This window comes from Nesoenas mayeri (genome assembly GCF_963082525.1).
Source record: "Nesoenas mayeri genome assembly, chromosome: 20".
Taxonomy (NCBI): Eukaryota; Metazoa; Chordata; class Aves; order Columbiformes; family Columbidae; genus Nesoenas; species Nesoenas mayeri.
In genome coordinates this window covers 4269163-4288501 of record NC_137569.1, presented here as the reverse complement: position 1 = coordinate 4288501, position 19339 = coordinate 4269163, and the positions used below count along the sequence as shown (strand labels likewise).

The 19339-nt window shown below is 62.7% G+C and overlaps 1 protein-coding gene across 1 annotated transcript in view; it reads right to left on the bottom strand.

The window, feature by feature from the left end:
• Positions 1-157: 157 nt before the first annotated feature.
• Positions 158-19339, bottom strand: part of MYO18A (myosin XVIIIA) — a gene marked incomplete at both ends in the record, with an annotated part of 29694 nt that continues 10512 nt past the window's right edge. The window contains 36 exons of the mRNA XM_080357193.1: positions 158-1328; positions 2196-2318; positions 3903-3947; positions 4644-4783; positions 4866-5051; positions 5708-5845; positions 6045-6128; positions 6231-6347; positions 6517-6630; positions 6721-6867; positions 6964-7068; positions 7397-7507; positions 7793-7993; positions 8074-8197; positions 9323-9477; positions 9632-9759; positions 9906-10017; positions 10093-10212; positions 10311-10400; positions 11342-11485; positions 11933-12061; positions 12376-12441; positions 12555-12664; positions 13519-13756; positions 13847-14033; positions 14119-14278; positions 14355-14496; positions 14908-14994; positions 15453-15645; positions 15732-15822; positions 15901-16077; positions 16891-16902; positions 17981-18125; positions 18235-18298; positions 18387-18487; positions 19049-19191. Of these exons, the coding sequence (XP_080213319.1) occupies positions 158-1328; positions 2196-2318; positions 3903-3947; positions 4644-4783; positions 4866-5051; positions 5708-5845; positions 6045-6128; positions 6231-6347; positions 6517-6630; positions 6721-6867; positions 6964-7068; positions 7397-7507; positions 7793-7993; positions 8074-8197; positions 9323-9477; positions 9632-9759; positions 9906-10017; positions 10093-10212; positions 10311-10400; positions 11342-11485; positions 11933-12061; positions 12376-12441; positions 12555-12664; positions 13519-13756; positions 13847-14033; positions 14119-14278; positions 14355-14496; positions 14908-14994; positions 15453-15645; positions 15732-15822; positions 15901-16077; positions 16891-16902; positions 17981-18125; positions 18235-18298; positions 18387-18487; positions 19049-19191 (5600 nt within the window). The remainder of the gene's footprint in view (positions 1329-2195; positions 2319-3902; positions 3948-4643; positions 4784-4865; positions 5052-5707; positions 5846-6044; positions 6129-6230; positions 6348-6516; positions 6631-6720; positions 6868-6963; positions 7069-7396; positions 7508-7792; positions 7994-8073; positions 8198-9322; positions 9478-9631; positions 9760-9905; positions 10018-10092; positions 10213-10310; positions 10401-11341; positions 11486-11932; positions 12062-12375; positions 12442-12554; positions 12665-13518; positions 13757-13846; positions 14034-14118; positions 14279-14354; positions 14497-14907; positions 14995-15452; positions 15646-15731; positions 15823-15900; positions 16078-16890; positions 16903-17980; positions 18126-18234; positions 18299-18386; positions 18488-19048; positions 19192-19339) is intronic.

Genomic DNA, 19339 nt, shown 5'->3' with positions numbered 1-19339 from the left:
AAAGCCGGGCTGGCTGTGGGCACAGTGGGGTGCCCCATCCCGAGGTGCCCGGCGGAGGTGGGCTCCATGCCCGGAGCTGGGCGAGGGTTAGAACGAGCGGTTAGTGGCACACGGGGAGGTTCATGCTGCACGGCACACACTGCTCCCACCTCCTGCCTCAGTCGCTCTCGGGTCGGTACAGGTACTTCATCATCAGGCTGTCCACCTGCTTCTTCCGCTGCTTCTCCTCCTTTTTGCCCCGGCCGGGGCGTCCCGGCTCCTCGCCCCCCGCTGCCCGTGGGCCCTTCTTGACACTGGAGGTGCTGCGGTAGGAGCCGGTGGAGCCGGAGGAGGAATCGGAGGAGGAATCGGAGGAGGAAGCCGAGTCGGATGATGACTGCTGCTTCTTCTTCTTCTTCTTGGATTTCTTCTTGGACTTCTTAGCATGCTTCTTGGCACTCTTCTTCTTTCGCTCCTCCTCTTCCTCGGAGGAGCCCGAGCTGCTGCGGCGCCGGCCGGAGCGCCGGGAAAAGTCGAGGGCGGATGCGGAGCGGCGGAGGCTGCCGGGGGGGCGGTCGGCGGCGCCCAGGGGGGCTGCGCTCCGCACACTCCTCACGCTCCGTCTGTCATCCCCTGAGTCGGCCTCGGGGCTGGAGCAGCCCCCGGCCCGCGCCGGGCGGTAGCTCAGCACCTCCTGGATGGCGGCTTCCAGGTCGGGGTCGAGGTAGGAGCGGTGCCCCACGGGGCGGGCGTCCCCAGGACCCCCCTCCTCGGAGGCAGCACTGCGGGGCCGGGGGGGCACAGAGAAGCTGCGCCCCAGGGGGGGCTGCCCGCGGGACCCCTCGTCTGTCTCCTCCAGACGGCTGCGGGCGAGGGAGAGCCGCGATTCGGGGCGACCCTCCGGCCCCCCGCGCCGGCTCCGCAAGCTCCCGGGGCTGGAGAGGGCGAAGCTCAGCACCGAGCCCCCCTCGTCCCCCTCGTCCCCATCCTCCAGCCCGCGCCAGGAGGCGGAGGAGGCCCGGCTCACCGGGGCAGAGGCGACAGAGGCTTTGTCACCATCAGCCGCCGAGAGGGACCAACGCTTGCCCAGCCCTTGCCGAGCGCGGCTGCTGGCGTCGGCGAAGGCGCGGGCGATGACGGCCGCCCGGTCTTCGGGCTCACCGGCCCGGGCCGCCCTGCGGGCAGCGCGCTCGGGGGACGCCGGTCGCTCGCTGAGCGCGCTGAAGAGCGTCTGCTCATCCCCGCGGCCACCTATGGAGTCCTTGAGGCTCGGCCGCTTCCTATAGCTGAGGCAGCTCAACACCGACACCGGCCGCTCCTCGGCCTCGGGACCCTCCGGCGGGACTGACCTGCACCGGCAGCACCGCGGCCCCGGCACGCACCGGGGAGACAAGAGAGACACGGAGATAAGCGGGCAGGACAGGCGGCAAGGCAGCCTCGGTAATTTGCGTCAGCAGGAAATAGCATCGTTGGAAAAATGTCATGTAAATGGGGGAATTGTTCTAGCCCGGCACTTTGATTCCTCTTTAAAGTGTTGCGTTCAATTTAATTCATTGTCGGCTACCTGGAGCCGCTGTGTTTGATTCTCGACTTCAGAAAAGGTGGAATTATCTCCAGTAACAAAATGTTTTACATCTGCACCACTGAATAAATTAAACCAATTAAGAAAAACTGGCTCAGATCTTTCTCCCTTGCTCGGCAGAGAAGGGGGAGCCCCCTGGGACTCCCGGAGCCCTGCTAGGAAATTGGGTTTGGATAAAAGCAATCTGCGCTCTGCAGGCGAGCGGGGCTGCGTGACCCAGCCCCACGCTGCAGGGGGGCACCTGGGCATGTCCCCCACATCTGCCGGGGGCTGTGGGGGCAGCCAGTGTTTGGTGATGGATGTGGTGGAGCCGCAGAGGACAGGAGGATGCAGGGGGATGCAGCCCCAGAGCTGGGGGATGCGGGAGCCCCAGAGCTGGGGGATGATGCCCAGGGCTGGAGTCTGATACCGCACCCCTCGGGGGAGGCAGATGGGGTCGGGGCTGCAGATGCCTGTGTACCTCTGGGGTGAGTCCCTGTGCTGCAGTGGCTGCGGTGCTGTGGGTGGGATGCTGGGGATGGGGACCTTGGGATTGGGGACAAGCGTCCCCCATGGAGACCGAGCCACTCACCGGCATTAACCCCTCCCTGGTTGTCCTCCAGCCCATCCCATCCTTTCCCAGCCCTGCACCCACCTGCTGCCCTTCAGGCTGCCGTCATCCGAGAGCGCTTTGGAGGAGCCTTTGTTCTTGGAGAGCCAGGACTTCACCCCGTCCACGCGCTCCTCCAGCTCCGAGTCCACGTCCGAGTCACCGTCGCTGCCGGAGGAGCAGGTCAGGGTGGGAGAAAAGCGAGAGGTGAGCGGGGGGCAGGGAGAGTTTGGGCACTGGGGAGGTGAAATTCAGCTGACAGGTGCCAAACCTCCCCAGCACCCCATCCTGTGGTCCTGCTCCATCTCCCAACGCACAACCTGCGTGCATACGGTTCAACCTGCCTGCTAGGGGCACAGCCATGCCCCTGTACCCCCAAATCTCCCCCCTGCCCAGCAAAGAGGCTCCTGCACGCTCAGCTCAACATCCCCCTGCACGGCTGCGGGGCTGGAGAGATAAGACAGCGAGGCCGGTGTTGGGGCAGCAGGCTGGGCACGGCTCCGGAAATCTGGGAGATTTCCAGCTCCGGGGCTGGGAAGGAAATAAGTGGGTTCGTTTTATAGGCCACCATCGAGTGCAAAATTACAGCGAGGAAGAGCGATGTTGATGGCCCTGGGTAAACAGGAGTTTAGCAGGCAGAACAGGAACGACTCCGGCAAGGCGGGCGCAGGAGCGCAGGGAACAGATTTACGGCCCTGCCGTGCCGGAGAACCCCTGATTTACATGCCAGCATAAAAAAAAGCCCTATCTGGCTTAAACCACCTAATTTATAACAGCCGTTCGTAACCATATTGATTGCCTTTAGAAAGAAGGTGCTGTATGCATTGCAAAATCCATTCCTCCACGTTAAAAGCATCCCTGTATAAATCTCCCTGAATACCCAACTGCTGACTGCTTTCATTAGGGTTACGGCAGGGCCGGCGGGATCTATAAGGAAATCGAAGTGGCTCGTCCCCCTCTCTCCCCACGCCGCTGCCGGCTGGCACGACACGAGCCGCTGCTGGGGCAGGAATATATCATATCATCTTAAACGGCTGTTTTATCTGCCTGGCTTTGGGCTTATTCCCTGCCTGGGGACAGCGGCAGACGGCACGGGGGACGGGCTGGGATAGACCCTGAATATGCTTGACAAATTCAAAGCAATAAGCCGCACTCCATCACGTGCGTCTCCATGCCTTGCAATACATCCAGGCAACGCTCAGCTTGGAAAAAAAACCCCAAAAAGCAAAAAAAACCCATCAACAACAGAAAACACAGAATGACAACAAACCAAAAAACAACAACATGCCCCGTAAACAAACTCGGGGAGCATATGAGGTTTCATAACCGGTGGAATTAAACTCCACATCAAATGCAATTTAAGTCCGGGCGAGCGTGCTGTTAGTTTAGCAAGACCTGGGTCACGGGGCAGTGACCATGACAGGGAATATTAATTGTAGGGGCAGCGGGGCTCCGTCACAGCTCCACGCCGACACGCTCATCATTAACCATGCTGGAGCATCACCCCACCCTGGCTCAGGGGCTTGTCCCTTGCCCCCTGTCCCCCGTGTGGATGCGGTTCCATGCTGTGGATGCGGTTATGTGCCGTGGATGCGGTTATGTGCCGTGGATGCGGTTACGTGCCATGGATGCGGTTACGTGCCGCAGGTGTGGTTAGGGCATGCGGAGCTGGGCCAGCAGCATGCAGGACCCCGGCCCGCGGGGGTGAGGTGGGGGTTAGGGGAGGGGGGGAAGGAAAGAGGAGCTCCTCACAGTTTACTCTTTCTTTTCTGATACTTTGCCACCATGTCCTGCAAACTGGGAGGGGTTGGGAGGGGGAGGAGGGGGGAGAAACACAACAAAAAGAAATCAAATGAAAGGAAATTAAAAAAAAAAAGAAAAAAAGAGCAAGTGGGTGAGGAAATAATGGGGTGGAGAGGGACAAATTAAATGGTGGGGAAGGGCTAAGGGAAATGTGGCTGCCCTGCACCCCTGACATGGGGCTGCACTTAGCCAGATTCCAGCATCTTGGACTGGATCCTACTATCCCCGGTCAGGCTGGATCCCAGTATCCTGGGCTGGGCTGGATTCAAGCATCCCGAGCTGGGCTGGATCCCAGTATCCGGGGCCAGGCTGGATCCCAGCATCCCAGAGCTCCTGCCAGCCTGCGCTGCTCTGCCTCCTGGGGGTCCCCAGGCTGTTTCCAGCTGGCACAGCCCTGGCTGTATTTTGGGCATCTCTACAAGTGGGTGAAGCTGCATGGGGGCTGCGGGTGGAGGGAGGGACGGACGCACGGATGCATGGACTGATGCACGTGTGCATGGGTGCACAATGCATGGATGGAGGGATGCACGGGTGCACGGCCAGATGCACATGTGCATGATGCATGGATAGACAAATGGACAGACCTGCCAGGGCCAGGCAGAGCCCAGGGGTCCCCGTGGCACTTCAGAAGTGGAAGGAGAAGCGGTGAGCCCCGGTGACGTGCCCCGCGTGGGAGCCAGGCGCGCTCACCTGTTGATGAGGTCCTCGTTGCTGTCACTCTCCATCTCATCCTCGATGGCTGCCTGCAGGTCCCCGATGCGCTTGAAGGCCAGTTTCAGGTCTGCCTGCAGGCTCTGGTTGGCGGCTTCCAGGCTCTCCAGGTCCATCTCCTGCAGGGAGGGAATGGGGTGAGCCCAGTACTCCCAGGAAAACCCTGCGTCCCCACGCCTGTCCTCGTCATGGGTGCCTCACCAGCTCGTGCTTCTTGCGGCTGGCTTCTGCCTCCTTCTTGGCCAGCTCACCCATCTCCTCCTTGACATCGCGGAGCTGCCGCTGCAGCCGCTTGTTCTGCTCCTTCTCCCGGTTCTCGGCGGCCGCGCGCTGGTCCCGCTCCTCCGTCAGCTTCTCCATGTTCTCCTTCAGCCGCGTGGCCAGGCTCTGCGGAGCAATGGGGTCACCCCAGATCCCCATGGATCCCCCCACCCTGCAGCAACACCCCCTCAAGGGCTCACACAAGGACAGATCTCAACCCTATGGATGTTCACAAGGAGATGGAGGAGAAACATCCTCCCACCCAGGGCCAGGGAAGGGGCAGAACAACCCGCGGGTGCTTTGCCGAATTGGAAAAATAGATTTAACTGTGTGTGAAGTAATTACAGCGTGTAACGTAGGGAAAAAATAGCTCTCGTTCTCTCTCCGCCGCTGAGCCAGCCACTGCATATTTATGGCCCCGGCAGAGAGAGCGGGGAAGGGAAATAACAGCCAGGAAAACATTAAGAGGAGAGCTAAGCTGCTCCGCTCCCCCAGCAGAGCTGCAAAGGCAGAATATAAAGCAGGCAGCGTTTAGCGGGGCTGGGAGAGTCTATAATTTCCCTAAGTCAATGCAGGGAAATAGCAGCACTTTGCCGGGCTGGGCGGTGGATTATTGTTATCGGCGCTTGCCGGGAGCGTTCCCTGCAGGGACGAGGACAGGCTGCTGGCAGGGGAGGGCAGCGGCGTGGGTGGTTGTGGGGAGGAGATATTGGGGATGCGCTCAGGGAGCCCCTGGGCAGCTTTGCATCATGATCCCGCTGCATCCCGGTCCCAGGACCCACTTCCAGGCGCTTGACTTGCGTCCGCTCGAACTCCAGCCTGGTCTCCAGCTCCCGGATCTTGGCCTCTTGCCAGCTCACCAGCGACTTGTCCACCATGGATTGCTCCAGGAACTCCAGCTGGCTCTGCAGGCCTTGCAGCTGCAGGGGGGGCACAGCCTCAGCATCGACCACCACCCCCAAAGTCTCTCGCCATGTTGCCCTGGGGCAGAGCTGCTGGCCACATCGTCCCCAACCCATGGAGCTCTGCGCCCCCCAGGGTGTGGGGCCCTCCAAAGTGTGGGCAGCGGGTCTCTGCCACCTTCACTTGGGGTGCATGCCCAATGTTGGTGTTCCCCACCTTCTCCTGCAGCTCCTGCTTCTCCTTGTTGACCTCCTCCAGCTGCGCCTGCAGGTCGTTCATCTGCGCCAGGTCCCGGGACGCCTGTGGGACACACCAGAGTGTCAGTGGGGAACCCACTGTGCCAGCTCCCAGAAGGGTGTTTATGGGGGGGCGGTGGTGCCACAGCTGCTGTTCCCCCCTCACCTGGGCCACAGCCGCCTTGTGCTTCTTCATCAGCTCGTTCATGTCCTCCTGGTCCTCCTCCAGCCGACTCTGCACCTCGTTCTTCTCCCGCTGCAGCCGGCTCAGCTGCTCCTCCAGCTGCAGGGAGACACCTGCGTCTCCCACTGCACCCCGGGGAGAGGGGCACCCACCCCCCAAAACCATCTCGAATGGTGTAGGGTCACCCTGCCGTGCTGCTGGGGGTCTCCCATTGGGTGCAGGTGGGACATGACCCCACCACGGTGCATAGCACCACAAAACCGCTTACTGCTGCCTTGGCCTTGGCGAGGTCATCGATCTGCAGGTGAAGGTCCTCAATCTCCACCTCCATGGACTTGCGGGCCTTGACAGCGGCCGCGCAGGTGAACTCCGACTCCTCCAGCTGCAGGGACACAGCTCAGCACCCAGACAAGGGATGGGAACACCCCATGTCCCTCAAGGGCTGCAGTTTTGGGGGGGTCTGGATGCACACCTGGTTCTTGAGCTGGGTGATCTCCCTCTTGCTGGGCGCGTTGTTCTTCAGGTGGTCCAGCATGATCTGTGCGTCGGCCAGCAGCGCCTTTGTCCTCTTCAGGTCCCGGCGCAGGCGCTTCTCCGTCTCAAAGTCCCGCTGGTTGGCCTGTGGTGGAGGGGACACCGTGCCAGGGCACCCACCCCACCATGGCCACCTTAGCATCCCCGAAGCGAAACACTTGCTGGCTGCCCTGCACCCTACCTGCTCGCTGAAGGCAGATAACTTGCTCTCCAGCTCCCGCTTCTCTCTCAGCACTTTCTGCTTGTCTTCATATTCCTCTTCCAGCTGCACCTCCATCTGCTTCAGCTGGGGGACAGTGAGCACAGCCCAGTCAGGATGGCCAAAAGGGGCCAGGATGCCCCCTTTGCATGTCCCCACATATTGGGAACACGGGATGACCCCACTGGCCGGGTGTTTGTGCAACCAGCGGTGCAGAGCCCGGCGTGCGCTGGCCCGGGCAGCAGAGGGACCGGTTGGACCTGCCAGGCCAGCAGAGCTGGGCCGTGGCTGTGTGGGAGCGTTGGGTGCCGGGTGCTGCGTGACGGTGCCCAGCTGGCAGCTCCCAGCACCCACCTGAGGCATGGGGACCCATCCTGGACCCTCCTCACGCAGAGGGGCTGCAGCCGAGCCCTACCTTCTTCTGGCACGACTGCCGAATCTCCTCCACCTCCTCATCGCGGCTCTCCACCTCCTTGGCGTGGGTCTGCCGCAGCCGCTCCATCTCCATCTCCAGCCGCAGCTTGGCCTGAAAACGGGGGGGACACGGTCAGAGCTAAGGGGACATGGGGACCCCACACACCACCCTCTGGGCGCCGCTCACCCGGAAAAAACCCCAGTCCGAGTCTGACTGGGCCACCCGGCCCACGGCAACGTGCCGGGCCATGGCACGGAGGGCCGGGAGCCGCAGCGGTGCCTGGCCCAACGCCGGGCTGAGGGCGAACGCCTCCGCTTCCCAGGCAAGCCCGGCCCAGGTAATAACAGCCCTGCCCGAAACTACCCCACCCAGAAACCTCGCCCCTCCCCGCCGTACCTGCTCCAGCATCTGGATGGTCCCAGCCTGCTCGTCCAGTTCCTCCTCCTGGTCTTTGACCTTCGCCTCCAGGTCCCGCAGCTGCTTCTTCACCTTGGCCAGAGACGCCTCATCCTTCGACTCCTGGGAGGAGATGTCCTGCAGCTCCGCCTCCAGCGCCTCTGCCTTCTGTGTCAGCCCTGTGATCTCTGAGTCCTTGTCCTGGCAATAAGGGCGGGGTCACCGTGAGCTGGAGGTGTCTGCTGGCCATGGGGCTGGGGAGGGGATGGGGGGACACTCACCTCCAGCAGCTGCTTGAGCCCAAAGACCTCGGCCACCAGCACGTCCTTCTCGCGGCTCAGCTTCTCCCGCTGCAGCCTCTCCCGCTGGGCCTCGTCGTGTGCCTGCGAGAGCTCGCTGTCAAACCTGCGTGGGGACAGCGGGGCTCAGCACCAAGACATGGCACCAGGAACTGGTCACCAGCACCGTGCCACCTGCACCACGCCGAGCGTCCCCATCCCACGGCAGCAGGCACTGAGTGCTCGTTTGAAACGTGCTGCTGATAAGCCTTTAATTGGCGGCACGGTGGTGTGGAGCAACTTGGAGAAACTCCTCCCAACACCTTTGCTCAGCAGTTGATGGAGAACATGGTGCCTGCTGTGCAGACTCCAAAGACGCCAGCAGGGCCGTGGCTACTAACGGTGGGGGTTTGGCTATGTGGTGGCAGCAGGGGACACTGCACCCTCCAGGCAGGACACAGAGGGGCTACAGGACATGGAGGGGCTGCAATGCCCAGGGTGGGTCTCCAGCAAAGACAGGCTCTTGCAGCAGCTCAGCTCCCCCGGCCGCAGCCTGGTGCAACGGTCCCACACGGGATGGCACTGGTCCCATCCCCAGAGGGGACATGAGCCCGCAGCAGGAGGGGGCGCAGCACAGCCTGGAGCTGGGCAGCAGCGGGACAGCCTCTCCCAGTGCCCCTGGGATGGGATCAGCTGGGTTTGCTCCAAAATCGCTGCCTTTGGGGCTTGGAAAACAACCCTACGCTTGAGTTTGTGACCTGCATTAAACACCTTGGCAGCTAATCCCCGTTTTTACTCGCGCTGGGTAATAAACAGCTGCATTAGCACAGACTCCAATCCACGGAAATTGAAATTAATTAGATTGGATTCTCTCGCTGTATTTGTGTGTGTGATCATTACCATAATGAGATGAAAGCGTCCCCGCTGCTTAATAACGTTAAACTTTGGGGCTGGGAAAGGGGATGGGACAAGACCAAGCACTGAGCAGAGCATGAGCAGCCTCCAGTGTGGGACATGGTCCCACACAGGGGGATCACTCGGCTCGGGAACCCCCAAAAGGCCATTGGGGTCCCCCCCACAATGAACACATCTGATCCAGGCAGCCCCATCCCGCCAGAGATGCCTCGGCCAAGCAGGAGCTGGTGAAGTGCCCAAATCCCTGCTAAAATGGTAATGCCGCTTTGCAAGAGGCTCAGTGTGCGGCGAGAATGTCACCCCCTCGGCATGTCACCGCCAGTGCGCGGTCCCCAACCTCCGCTGCTTCTTCTCCAGGTCGTGGTTGCGCCCTTGCTGTCCCTCGAGATGCAGTTTGGTGTCCTGCAGCTCGGCGGCCAAGCGCTGGCACTTCTTCTTCAGCTGCTGCAGCGCCCGCTGGCTCTCCTCGCTGTCTGCCTGCAGGTCTGTCAGCTGCGGGCAGGCGCGGGCAGGGCGGTCAGGGCTCGGGGAAGCCACTACGTCCCCACCGCCATGGCCACATGCTCCCTATGTGTAGCTCAAAGCAGGTAGCGACTGCCCACCACCCGGCCACCCCACCCGGGGGTCCCCAGAGCCCCCCACTCACCTTGCGCTCCAGCTGCCTCTTGCCCTGCTGCTCCACCTCCAGCTTGTCCTCCAGCTCCTGCTGCAGCCGCTTCTTGGTGAAGTCGATCTCCCGCACCGCTCGCTCGTATTTCAGCCGCCATTCGCCACCTGTGTGGGGAAACGGGGTCACCCAGGGGCTGCAAGGGGTGGTGTGGGGCCCCAGGGGTAGGTGATGCCACCATGGAGAGGGGGGTGACATGACCATGGGGCACCCCAGGGTGTGCTGGCAATGAGCACCAGAGGCAGGACAGTACCTGAATCGTCATCGTCAAGCTCTCCGTTGAGCTCAGCCGCCCGGATGAGCCGAGCCTCCATCACCTCCATCTCCATCGACTCCATCTGCTTCTTCAGAGCATCGTACTTGGCCTGGGAGGGGACACAGCCATGGTGAGCACTGGGGGGGCCGAGAGAAACTGCAAGGCTGGGGAGCAGCGCATATACCTGCAGGTCCTTCATCTCCTTCTCAGCTCGCAGCCTCTCGGCTGTCTCGGCGTCCAGCAGCTGGGAAGCCGACTCGCCAGTGTTTCGCTCGTCCGTCAGCTCCGACGTCAGCTCTGTGATCTGGGGTGGAGCGGGGGGAGCGGGACCGTGGGCCGGGGCAGGCGCCGGGGTGGGATGGTACGGCACCGCAGCCCCTCCCGGAGCCAGCGAGGACCTACCCTGCTCTCCAGGCGGTCGCTGTTGAGCCGGAGCTCGTTCCGCTCCTTCTCCACCTTCTCGAGTTTGCTCTTTAGCTGCTGGATCTCTTCCTGCAACAGAGCGGGCGGTGAGGGAGGGGGCAGGCGCAAGAGGGAGAGGTTGGAAGGCAGGAGCCTGGCAGGTCTCTGCACCCCCCAGCTTCCCCCCAGCACTGGGTGGGGGCTCCTGGAGGCAGGGGCCGGTCTCCCCTGCCAAGGCCTGGGCAGGGACTTTCCCCAACCCGCTCCACCACTGTTGACTCCAACCCCATAAATGGCGTTGGAACGCCAGGCGGCTCTGCTGAAGCCGCAGAGGAGTCCTCACACCCCCCTGGCAGACTGGGTGGGAGCAAACCCACCCACTGCGGTTCACCAAAGGGCTGGGGACCCACCGGGATGCCCGGGGATCACCGGGGCAGTGTGCCCGGCTGCCCGCATCAAGCACATCTTTCTGACCCCTCCTCTGGTGCCAGCACAGGCTGGGGGGGGCAGGAGGGGGCCCAGGTGCCCCCACTCTGGGCACCTGTCCTTGGCGGGTTGAGCTGAAAGCTGAGCCAGGCAGCAGCTTTGTGCCGGGTGGGGGCACGAGTGTCTGGTTGCCAGCGCGGTGCGGAGCCCCCGCATCTGCCTCTCGGCACAGGGTTTCAATTCCATTCTCCACGCCTCGTAATTGGGCTCACGCACCAGCCGGCTCCCGGGATGCTAATGACATGCTGAGTCGCAAATCAGGGAGCAATTCGAGCCTGGCGCTGGTGGGGCACAGGGCAGCCACGGTCCTGCAGCCCACCGTGAGCTCCTGCATCCCCTTGCGAGCTCCTGCATCCCACCGTGAGCTCCTGCATCCACTGTGAGCTCCTGCATCCCCCCGTGAGCTCCTGCATCCCATCGAGAGCTCCTGCATCCCATCGAGAGCTCCTGCACCCCACTCTGTCCCAGGGCCCTGCCCAGGGCCAAGACTCCCCCAAGCCCCCCCGCCCCATCCAGCCCTTCCACCTCGGCACAGAGATACCCACGTCTTTGCCGCGGATCTGCTCCTCGGTGAGCTGCACCTCGATGAGGGGCCGCACGGTGGTGAAGAGCTTCCACCACGGCCAGTCCTTCACCCCCTTGTTCTTCTTGATGTTCTTCTGCACGCACCGAATGGCCAAATCCTGGATCTGCGCAGGGGATGGTGTCAGCACGGGGTGCCGCCAGCGGGGCAAAGCAGGGAGGTGGGTGCTCAGCACTCCTGCTGGCACCCCGGCACACTCCCCTTCATTAGCATTTGGGCTAATTGCACCCAGCTTATCTGCTGTTTGATTCCCTCCAGCCCCTCCAAATGCTGATCTTGCGGCAAGCGAGGCGCTGCCGAGATGCCTATTTTACATCCTCTTTAATAATAGAAGTGGGAGGCAAAACGTTGCTTCATCCCACCGTGGCGATGCCCAGCGCCCTTCCCGCCGGTTCCCCTTGGCCCCCCGGCCCCCGCCTCGGCCCCCCACGGCTCCCCACGGCTGGAGGCGGGAGGAGGAGGTGCTGGCCCAGGCAGCGGCAGAAAAGCTGCACTGCCCATTTTAGGCGAAATTGTGCAGCGGAGTGGGGAGGGGAGAGTCGCTGGGACGAACCTTCCTCTTCTTGAAGTGCTGCCGTGCCAGGAAGCCCCTGCACGCCGCCTGGAACAGGGTGATGTTCTTGCTGGTCTGTGTGTCCCGCTGCTCCTCCAGCCTGGCCAGAGACCCGGCTCGGAAAAACACCTGCGGGAGGGGAGCGGGGTGAGATGCCGATGGGTGCCGGCATCCCTCTGGCCACACTGTGCCACCCTCCTGCCACACCGGCTGGTGGGGACACATCTGTCCCCTCTGTAGCCACTGGTCCTGTCCCATTGGGGGGGTTTTATTCCCCAGGCATCAGGAATGCTGTAGGTGGGAGCAAACAGCGCTGCCCTTGCGCTGTGCACCATGCCATGCTGCACTGAACCATGCTGAGCCATGCCATGTATCCTGCCCTGTGCCACCCACCCCTGCCCTGTGCCACCACCAGCACCCGCAGACACCATCTGGCACCATACCCGGCTCAAGCCCATGTGGTAGCTGCTCTTCTCGAGGTCCAGTGACTCCAGGAGCTCCTCCACCGCCTGCGGGGATGGAGAGGTGTCAGGGCTGGGCTGGCAGCACCCCAAGGTGCAAGGGACCCCCAAGGTGCAGGGGACCCCAGACCGCAGCACCCACCCCAGCGCAGGGCACGTACCCGCTTCTCGTCCACCACGATGTAGTTGCGCCCATGCTTCTTGGTCAGGTGTGGGGCCAGGACATCAAAGCGTCGCCTGAACTCCGCAAACACCATGTGGTCGGGGTACCCTGGGGGGCAACAAGGGAGAGAGGGGCTGCAGGGGCAGCTGGGACACCCGGGGATTGCTGGGCACAGCCCTGCGTGCCCTGACTGTCATCTTTTGGGGGAGCAGATGGGGTCACAGCACAGGGTGCAAATTTCCCTTGGGGTTGGGCACAGCCAGAGCGCCCTGACCCTCCCCAGGAGGTTTTCCTTGGCCGTGTCTTCCAGCAATTTTGGCCAGGATCTGGGGCAACAGCAGCCAGCTCCTGCCTCGGGGGGAGCGCAGGCACACGTGTCGCCTGTGCAAGCAAACAGGCTCCTCCGGCTCCGCCCTGAGCCACAGCCAACTTCTGCATCAGGCTCGCAGCACTGAGCCTCCACATCTTAATTAACAAAGGGGTATTGATGGGGATGCTGACCCCGCCACAGCCAGCTGGCCGCGGCCATCGATCCGGGAGGTGCGCGGGCAGCGTCAGTTCCCGATGGCGGCAGGAATGGCCCAGCCCCCAGGCAATAAACCCTTGGCTGGGCTGCACTTATCGATAAAAGCTGAGCACGACCTGGTGGGACAGGGGCCGGCTGCCAGCAAGAGAGCTGCCAGGAGCCAGCGGCACCAGCGGAGACACCCAATTAAGGCCATGCCTGTCCCCAGCGTAGATAACAGCTCCGTGGAGACGGGGATGGGGCCAGGATCACCGGGGGGGCACGGCTGGCAGCCACAGGGCTCAGAGTCAAGGCATGTGCCAAATGGGTTCCTGGGGGGGAGTTTGGCTTCCCAGGGAGAAGATGCAGCTGGGACCCCCACGGCATCCATCCCGGCAGCGACATGTGCACTGCAGCCCCCGCGTCCCCCCGGCCGGGTGCTGGCAGTGCGGCTCACCTTGGCGGTACATGCGGAGGGCATCGAGCAGGCGGGAGCCGCGGAGCTGGGCGCGCAGCAGGGGCACGTCCAGCTGCATGAGCCCGGCCTCGCAGTGCTCCGCCGGCAGCTCCAGCTCGCTGCCGCTCACCCGCCGGCACGGCAGAGCCCGGGGGTCCCCGCCACCCCCCGCCGCCTTGGGTAGGAAGCAGTGCACAAAGTGCAGCTTGGACTTCTTGATGCTGTCAATGAGGGCATCCTGTGGGCACAGGAGAGTAGGATGAGTGGTGACACGCAGCGGTGCCCCAGCCAGACCTGGGGAACCCCTCCTTCGCACCCCGTTACTCACCACTTGCAGCTTGATCTGGATGCAGAGGGACTTCTTCTTGACGGCGGCCACACCGGTGGTGAAGGTCTTGCGCATGCTGGTGGCCCGGCGCAGGGCCAGCTGCGACCCCCCCTCCAGCCCCGCCACTGAGCCTGACAGCACCAGTGCCGACCCGCCGCGGCCGGCAAACAGGCTGCTGATCACCTTCCTGCAGGGCACGGAGGGGACGTCACCCCCCAAAATCACCTCTTCCTCCCCGCCATGCCCCCTTCCCAGCCTTGGATCCCACATACTTCTGCGACTCCTGCAGCAGGACGGAGGCGTTTTGGGAGGCTGGGTTGTGCTTGACATGGTTGAGCCAGCCTGTGGCATCGTACTCGACCCAGTTGGTCCCTGAGCTGTGGCCCAGGAGGAAGTGCCGGGGCTTGTCACTGGGGAGCAGCGGGTTGTGCCCTGTGGGGAGACACGGCACTGCTGAGGACCGGTGCTTTGCAGATGCATGGCCCTGTGGTTCCAGTCCCTCTCTGACCTTTCTTGCCCCCTTCCTGGGGGCCATAGTAGGAGAAGAGCCGCTCCAGCAAGGTGTCTTCGTTGCCACCCGGCTGCAGCGCCTCCTCCTCCAGCAGCCACAGCAGCCCCCGTGCCTCGTCCGTGCGGGCCAGCGACCGGACCTGCGGGTGACACTGCGCTCATACCTGGCCTGGCACCTCAGTGTCCCCTGGGGCAGGCATGGGGAAACAGGGGATCCGGGCGACCCAGAGAACATGTAATCTTGGCCACTGTCAGCAGCAAAGCAGAGCAGCACCATGCGAGAGGCTCTGCTTAATGGACACCCCGCAGGGAAAGAGTCCGTATGTCCCACTCTGGGCAGTGAGACACTCTCTGGGGGACTCAGGCACCCACAGGCTGAACCCCAGCAAAGGGCTGGGGGACGCACCAGGGATGCGGCTGCATCCACACGGTCATTGCTCGGCATTTGGGACAGCACCTCTGTGTCCCAAAGGCAAGGAAGGCTGCCCGGCCGCTGCCAAATGCTACAAACTGCCGTAACACGGCCACAGCGAAGTGCGGCAGGTTCTTACCAGTGCCTGGTGTGAGGGCTGGTCTACAGCAGCTACAGAGCCGGAGAAGCTGGGCTCGGCGTCGGCCAGGGCGAGCTCTATGTTCTCCTGGGGACGGGGACAGAGGGACAGTCAGTGCTCGTGCAGCCGGGGAGCAGGGACAGGGATTAGCACTGCTCAGTTCTCCCCACCACCAGCACCTGCAGCCACTTCACCATCTCCCACCCTGGCACGTTTTCGGGCAAAGCTGCCCAGCTGGGGCTGGAATCACAGAATCATTTTGGTTGGAAGAGACCCTCAAGGTCACCAAGTCCAACCATTAATCCAGCACTGTCGCTAAACTACATCCCTAAGAACCTCATCTCCGTTCTGCTCAATGCCTCCAGGGATGGTGACTCCACCACTGCCCTGGGCAGCCTGTTCTGGTGCCCAACAACTCTTTCTGGGAAGAACTTTTTCCTCATATCCAGCCTGAACCTCCCCTGCTGGTAGGAGATGTTGGTGCAGAGAGAGGAGAGGAGGGCGGGATGGGAGGAGGTGATGGCAGCCCCTGGTGTCCCCAATACCTCTTTGTATCGCTCCAGCTCGTGGGCGAAGGTGCGCTGGTGGAAGAGGAGCTGCAGGCGCTCCTGGGCGTAGTTGTGGCAGAGCTCCTCAAAGGTGCCCCCCCGGCTCTGCCCCGCCAGCTCAGGGTTTTGCGCCCCAGGGGTGTCCACCACTGTCACGGAGCACACCGAGTGCTGGCTCGACTTCAGCGCCCTGCGGGGGACAAGGGGACACAGTGGGGTGAGCAGATGCTGCTGGGACCCCTCCCAGTTCTCCCCCCACCCCCCTTAAGCACATACCTGTTGAGAAGGGAGATGAGGAGGGTGAAGAGCTCGGAGTACAAGCCAGCCGCCATGCCCTCCAGGCACTCCAGCGCTGTCAGCTTGGGACCTGCCCGAGGCAACCCTGAGCATCCCCAGCCCCATATCCCCTGGGGCCACCCGCTGTCCCCCCCATCCCTCACCCTACCTGTGCCTCCCTCACCCAGCGGGGGGTCGTCAGGGCCCTGTCGGAAGGAGGTGGATCGCTGCAGGGTGCCCTTGGGCTGGTGCTTGAAGGTGGCAGAGGAAAGTTCCTCCAGGCTGCAGCCCAACAGGTACGCGGCTTTCTGAGCCCACTCGTGCCGGGCAAACTGCTTCCTCCCACCTGCAGGGTGGGTAAGGGGGCTCAGTGCCAGCCAGGGCATCCCCCTAAATCAGGGGGGTCTCCAGCCAGAGCTGGGACAGTCTCAGGTGGGGATGCTGTGCAGAGCAGGAGCATGTGGCCACCATCGGTGAGCCAGGAATCATGGAACAGTTTGTGTTGGAAGGGACCTTCCCAGCTACCCCAGTGTCCCCCCTGCCATGAGCAGGGACATCTTCACCAGCTCAGGTTGCTCAGAGCCCCGTCCAGCCTGGCCTGGGATGTCTCCAGGGATGGTTCATCCACCACCTCTCTGTGCAACTTGGGCCAGGCTCTCACCACCCTCAGTTTAAAATGTTCTTCCTCATGTCTGTCCTGAATCTCCCCTCCTTTAGTTTGAAACTGTCCCCTTGTCCTATAGCAACAGGCCCAAAGTCTGTCCCCATCTTTCTTATAGGACCCTTTTAAGCACTGTGTTTTGGGGTCTGATTAGAGGAGATGGGAGTGAACGGCTTTGTGTCTCTGCAGGGCTGAGCCCAGAGCCTTGCCGTGGGTTAGGGAGCGGGGGTCACCCCTCTCTGCGGCTGCCTGGGGACCCCCAAGCCCTGATGGTGTGGGGCACTGAGCTGCCCCAGCATGGAGACACATCCCTGCTGGGCCACATGCAGCCAACAGCCCCACCGCGATGTGGCAGGACAGACCGTGGCTGCCAGACACAACAACACGGGGAGGGCAGGGGAGGTGGGAGCAGGTTAATGGTGACACGCAGGGACAGGACAAGGGAAGGCACGTGGGAGGGGAAGGACAGAGACAGGCGCACGGAGAACAAGACTTTACCTTCGTCGGCGTCTGCATTGCAAAAGGGCAGCATGCACATGCAAACAGAGACAGGGGTTAGAAACAACAGGACATGGCAGTGCGGACACGCGGCACAGGGATGCCGTCCTGCCGAAACACGCCAGGCGCAGGCACTGCCATGCCACACACGTGTCGAGCCTGACCCGTCCCAGGTAACGGCGCAGTGAGACAGAGTGACCCGGTGTGGGGGCCCTTCCCCTGGGATCCCCAGCCACACCGTGGGCACCGGTGGGGAGCAGCTCAGCTCTGCCCAGAACACGGGAGCCGCTGGCAGATCCAGCGCGGCACGAGCAGCAAGGGGCCAAGGAAATGGGGACTGGAGCAGCTGAGAAGGCTCTGAGTACCCCCGGTGCCCATGAGATGTGGGGAGCTCCAGGAACAGCACAGAGCTGGGGCTGGGATGCTCACTCCAAGCAGGATGCAGCGATGCTCCCCCGACCAAGATTTGGGGTTCCCTCCCTCAGCAGGCCCCCCACACAAAGGCTTTGGAGCCTCCGGAGCATCCCGGCGCGGTGGCTGCAGCGGGTCCCTGCTGCCCTCTAGTGCTCTGCAGCACCCCAGGGCCAGCGCTGCACCCCACTGTGTCCTGGCACTCCAGCAGCATCCCAAGCCCACATTTCAACCCCAAAACCAGCACTGGGTGGCACCACCCGGAGCAGATCCCCCCCGGCTCTGATTACCGGCTCCGTCTGCCAGCAGCTCTGTAGGGAGGAGGAGCAGGAGAGGTGTTACACCAGGGATGGGGGGGACACAACCCCCCAGCTCCCTCGGCCCCATCCAGGCCCCTGGCCCCGCAGTGTGGCAGACACCAGCCCAGGGTCTGGGGCTGCTCAATTCCCGCTGGCTGGTGGGACCATCCCAACTGAGGGGGCAAAACCAGGTGCTCCAGAGTACCTGAGGTACAGGGCACTGTCCAAAAACACGGCCCCAAAACACCCCTCCAGAGCTTGGCCGAGCTGGGGGTCTGTTTACAAGGTTCCAAGGTGCTGGTGATCACTTTGGGACCCCATGCAGCCATCAGTCCCAAGCCTCGGCTCATTAATGCTCCCAGCCCTGAGCAGCTCGTTACCTTTGGTGGCCCCAGCAGCCCCCAGATGATAAATGGCTCCCAGGATGAGCCAGAAGGCTTTCTGCTCCTCGCCAGAGATGCCCATCACCTTCATGGCAGCCTGGAGCTTGTTGAACTGCTGCATCGCCTTCTGCTTTTCCTCTGGCTGTGGAGAGCGACAGGAGCCATCGGTGCGGGAGCCTGGCTCTGCCTCCCCCTGCACCCCAATGGGGCAGGGACCACCTTCCCCCAACCCCCAGCCCCGTAACAGTCACCTTAGAGAGGGGCACAACGCCAAAGACATTGTTCTCTGCCAGGTGGTTGAAGTGAAGCTCGGTCCTGTGAGGATAAACACCAACGTCAGCCCCATGAGGGAGACCCCAGAGATCCCCCGGGCTGGGGGCCATGTCCTGCCCACCCAGCTCACCGCAGGGCACTGTCAGAGCAGGCCAGCAGGTAGTAGAAGACGTTGAAGGTGGACTCGTTGGCCGGACGCCTGGCGACACGCAGCTTCTCCAGCAGCAGCGTCTAGCAGAGGTGGGAAGGTTGGGAACTGTCCCCAAGGGCCGCGCTCCCACCGAGACCCCCCCTGGCCCACCCCAGCCTCACCCCTATCGCCAACCCAGGGTCCCCACAGAGACGTGGGGGTCTTGCACCCACTGCAGGGCATTTTACGAATGTAAACATCGTCCAAGTGACCCGTGAGCATCCCCTCTCCTGCGGTGTCTGCTACTACAGGACATGAAGCAGCTCTGTTGACTTCTAAGGGCTCTGCTGTTACCACAGAGAGATGGACACCCCGATATGGGGGCTAATTCAAGCATTGAATTGATCTGATCTGCGCATGTCTGGGTATGAACAAAGATGAGAAGGGGATGCTTGGCTGCTAAGCGCTGCAAGCACGGTGGGGGTCTGCAGCAGAGCTCGGGGGCTGGCACACAGCGGGAGAAATGCCCTGGTGAGGATGGACCAGCTCCTGTGCCAATGGTGCCACCCTGGTGAGGATGGACCAGCTCCTGTGCCAATGGTGCCACCCTGATGAGGATGGACCAGCTCCCATGCCGAGGGGGGCCACCCCGGCCCCCTCACCTGTACAGAGGCGGATGCCACCTGCCCAGCCTGGTCGAAGTCCAGAGAGATGATCTGGGAGAAGCGGGTGGCATTGCCGTTCATGCCAGTGCTGCTATTGCCAAAAGCCTCCAGGACGGTGTAGAGAGCCTGCCACTTCTCTGCTGCAGGAAGAGAAGCGGGGCGGTGGGGTGCAGGGGCTGTGTGGGGGGCGGCCAGAGCCGGCACCAACGGTTGGGCAAACGCTGCTGCTCCTGTGCCGTGCTCCGTGCCGCGGCAGCCCTCAAGAGCGCAGTAAAGGCACCGGCGTGA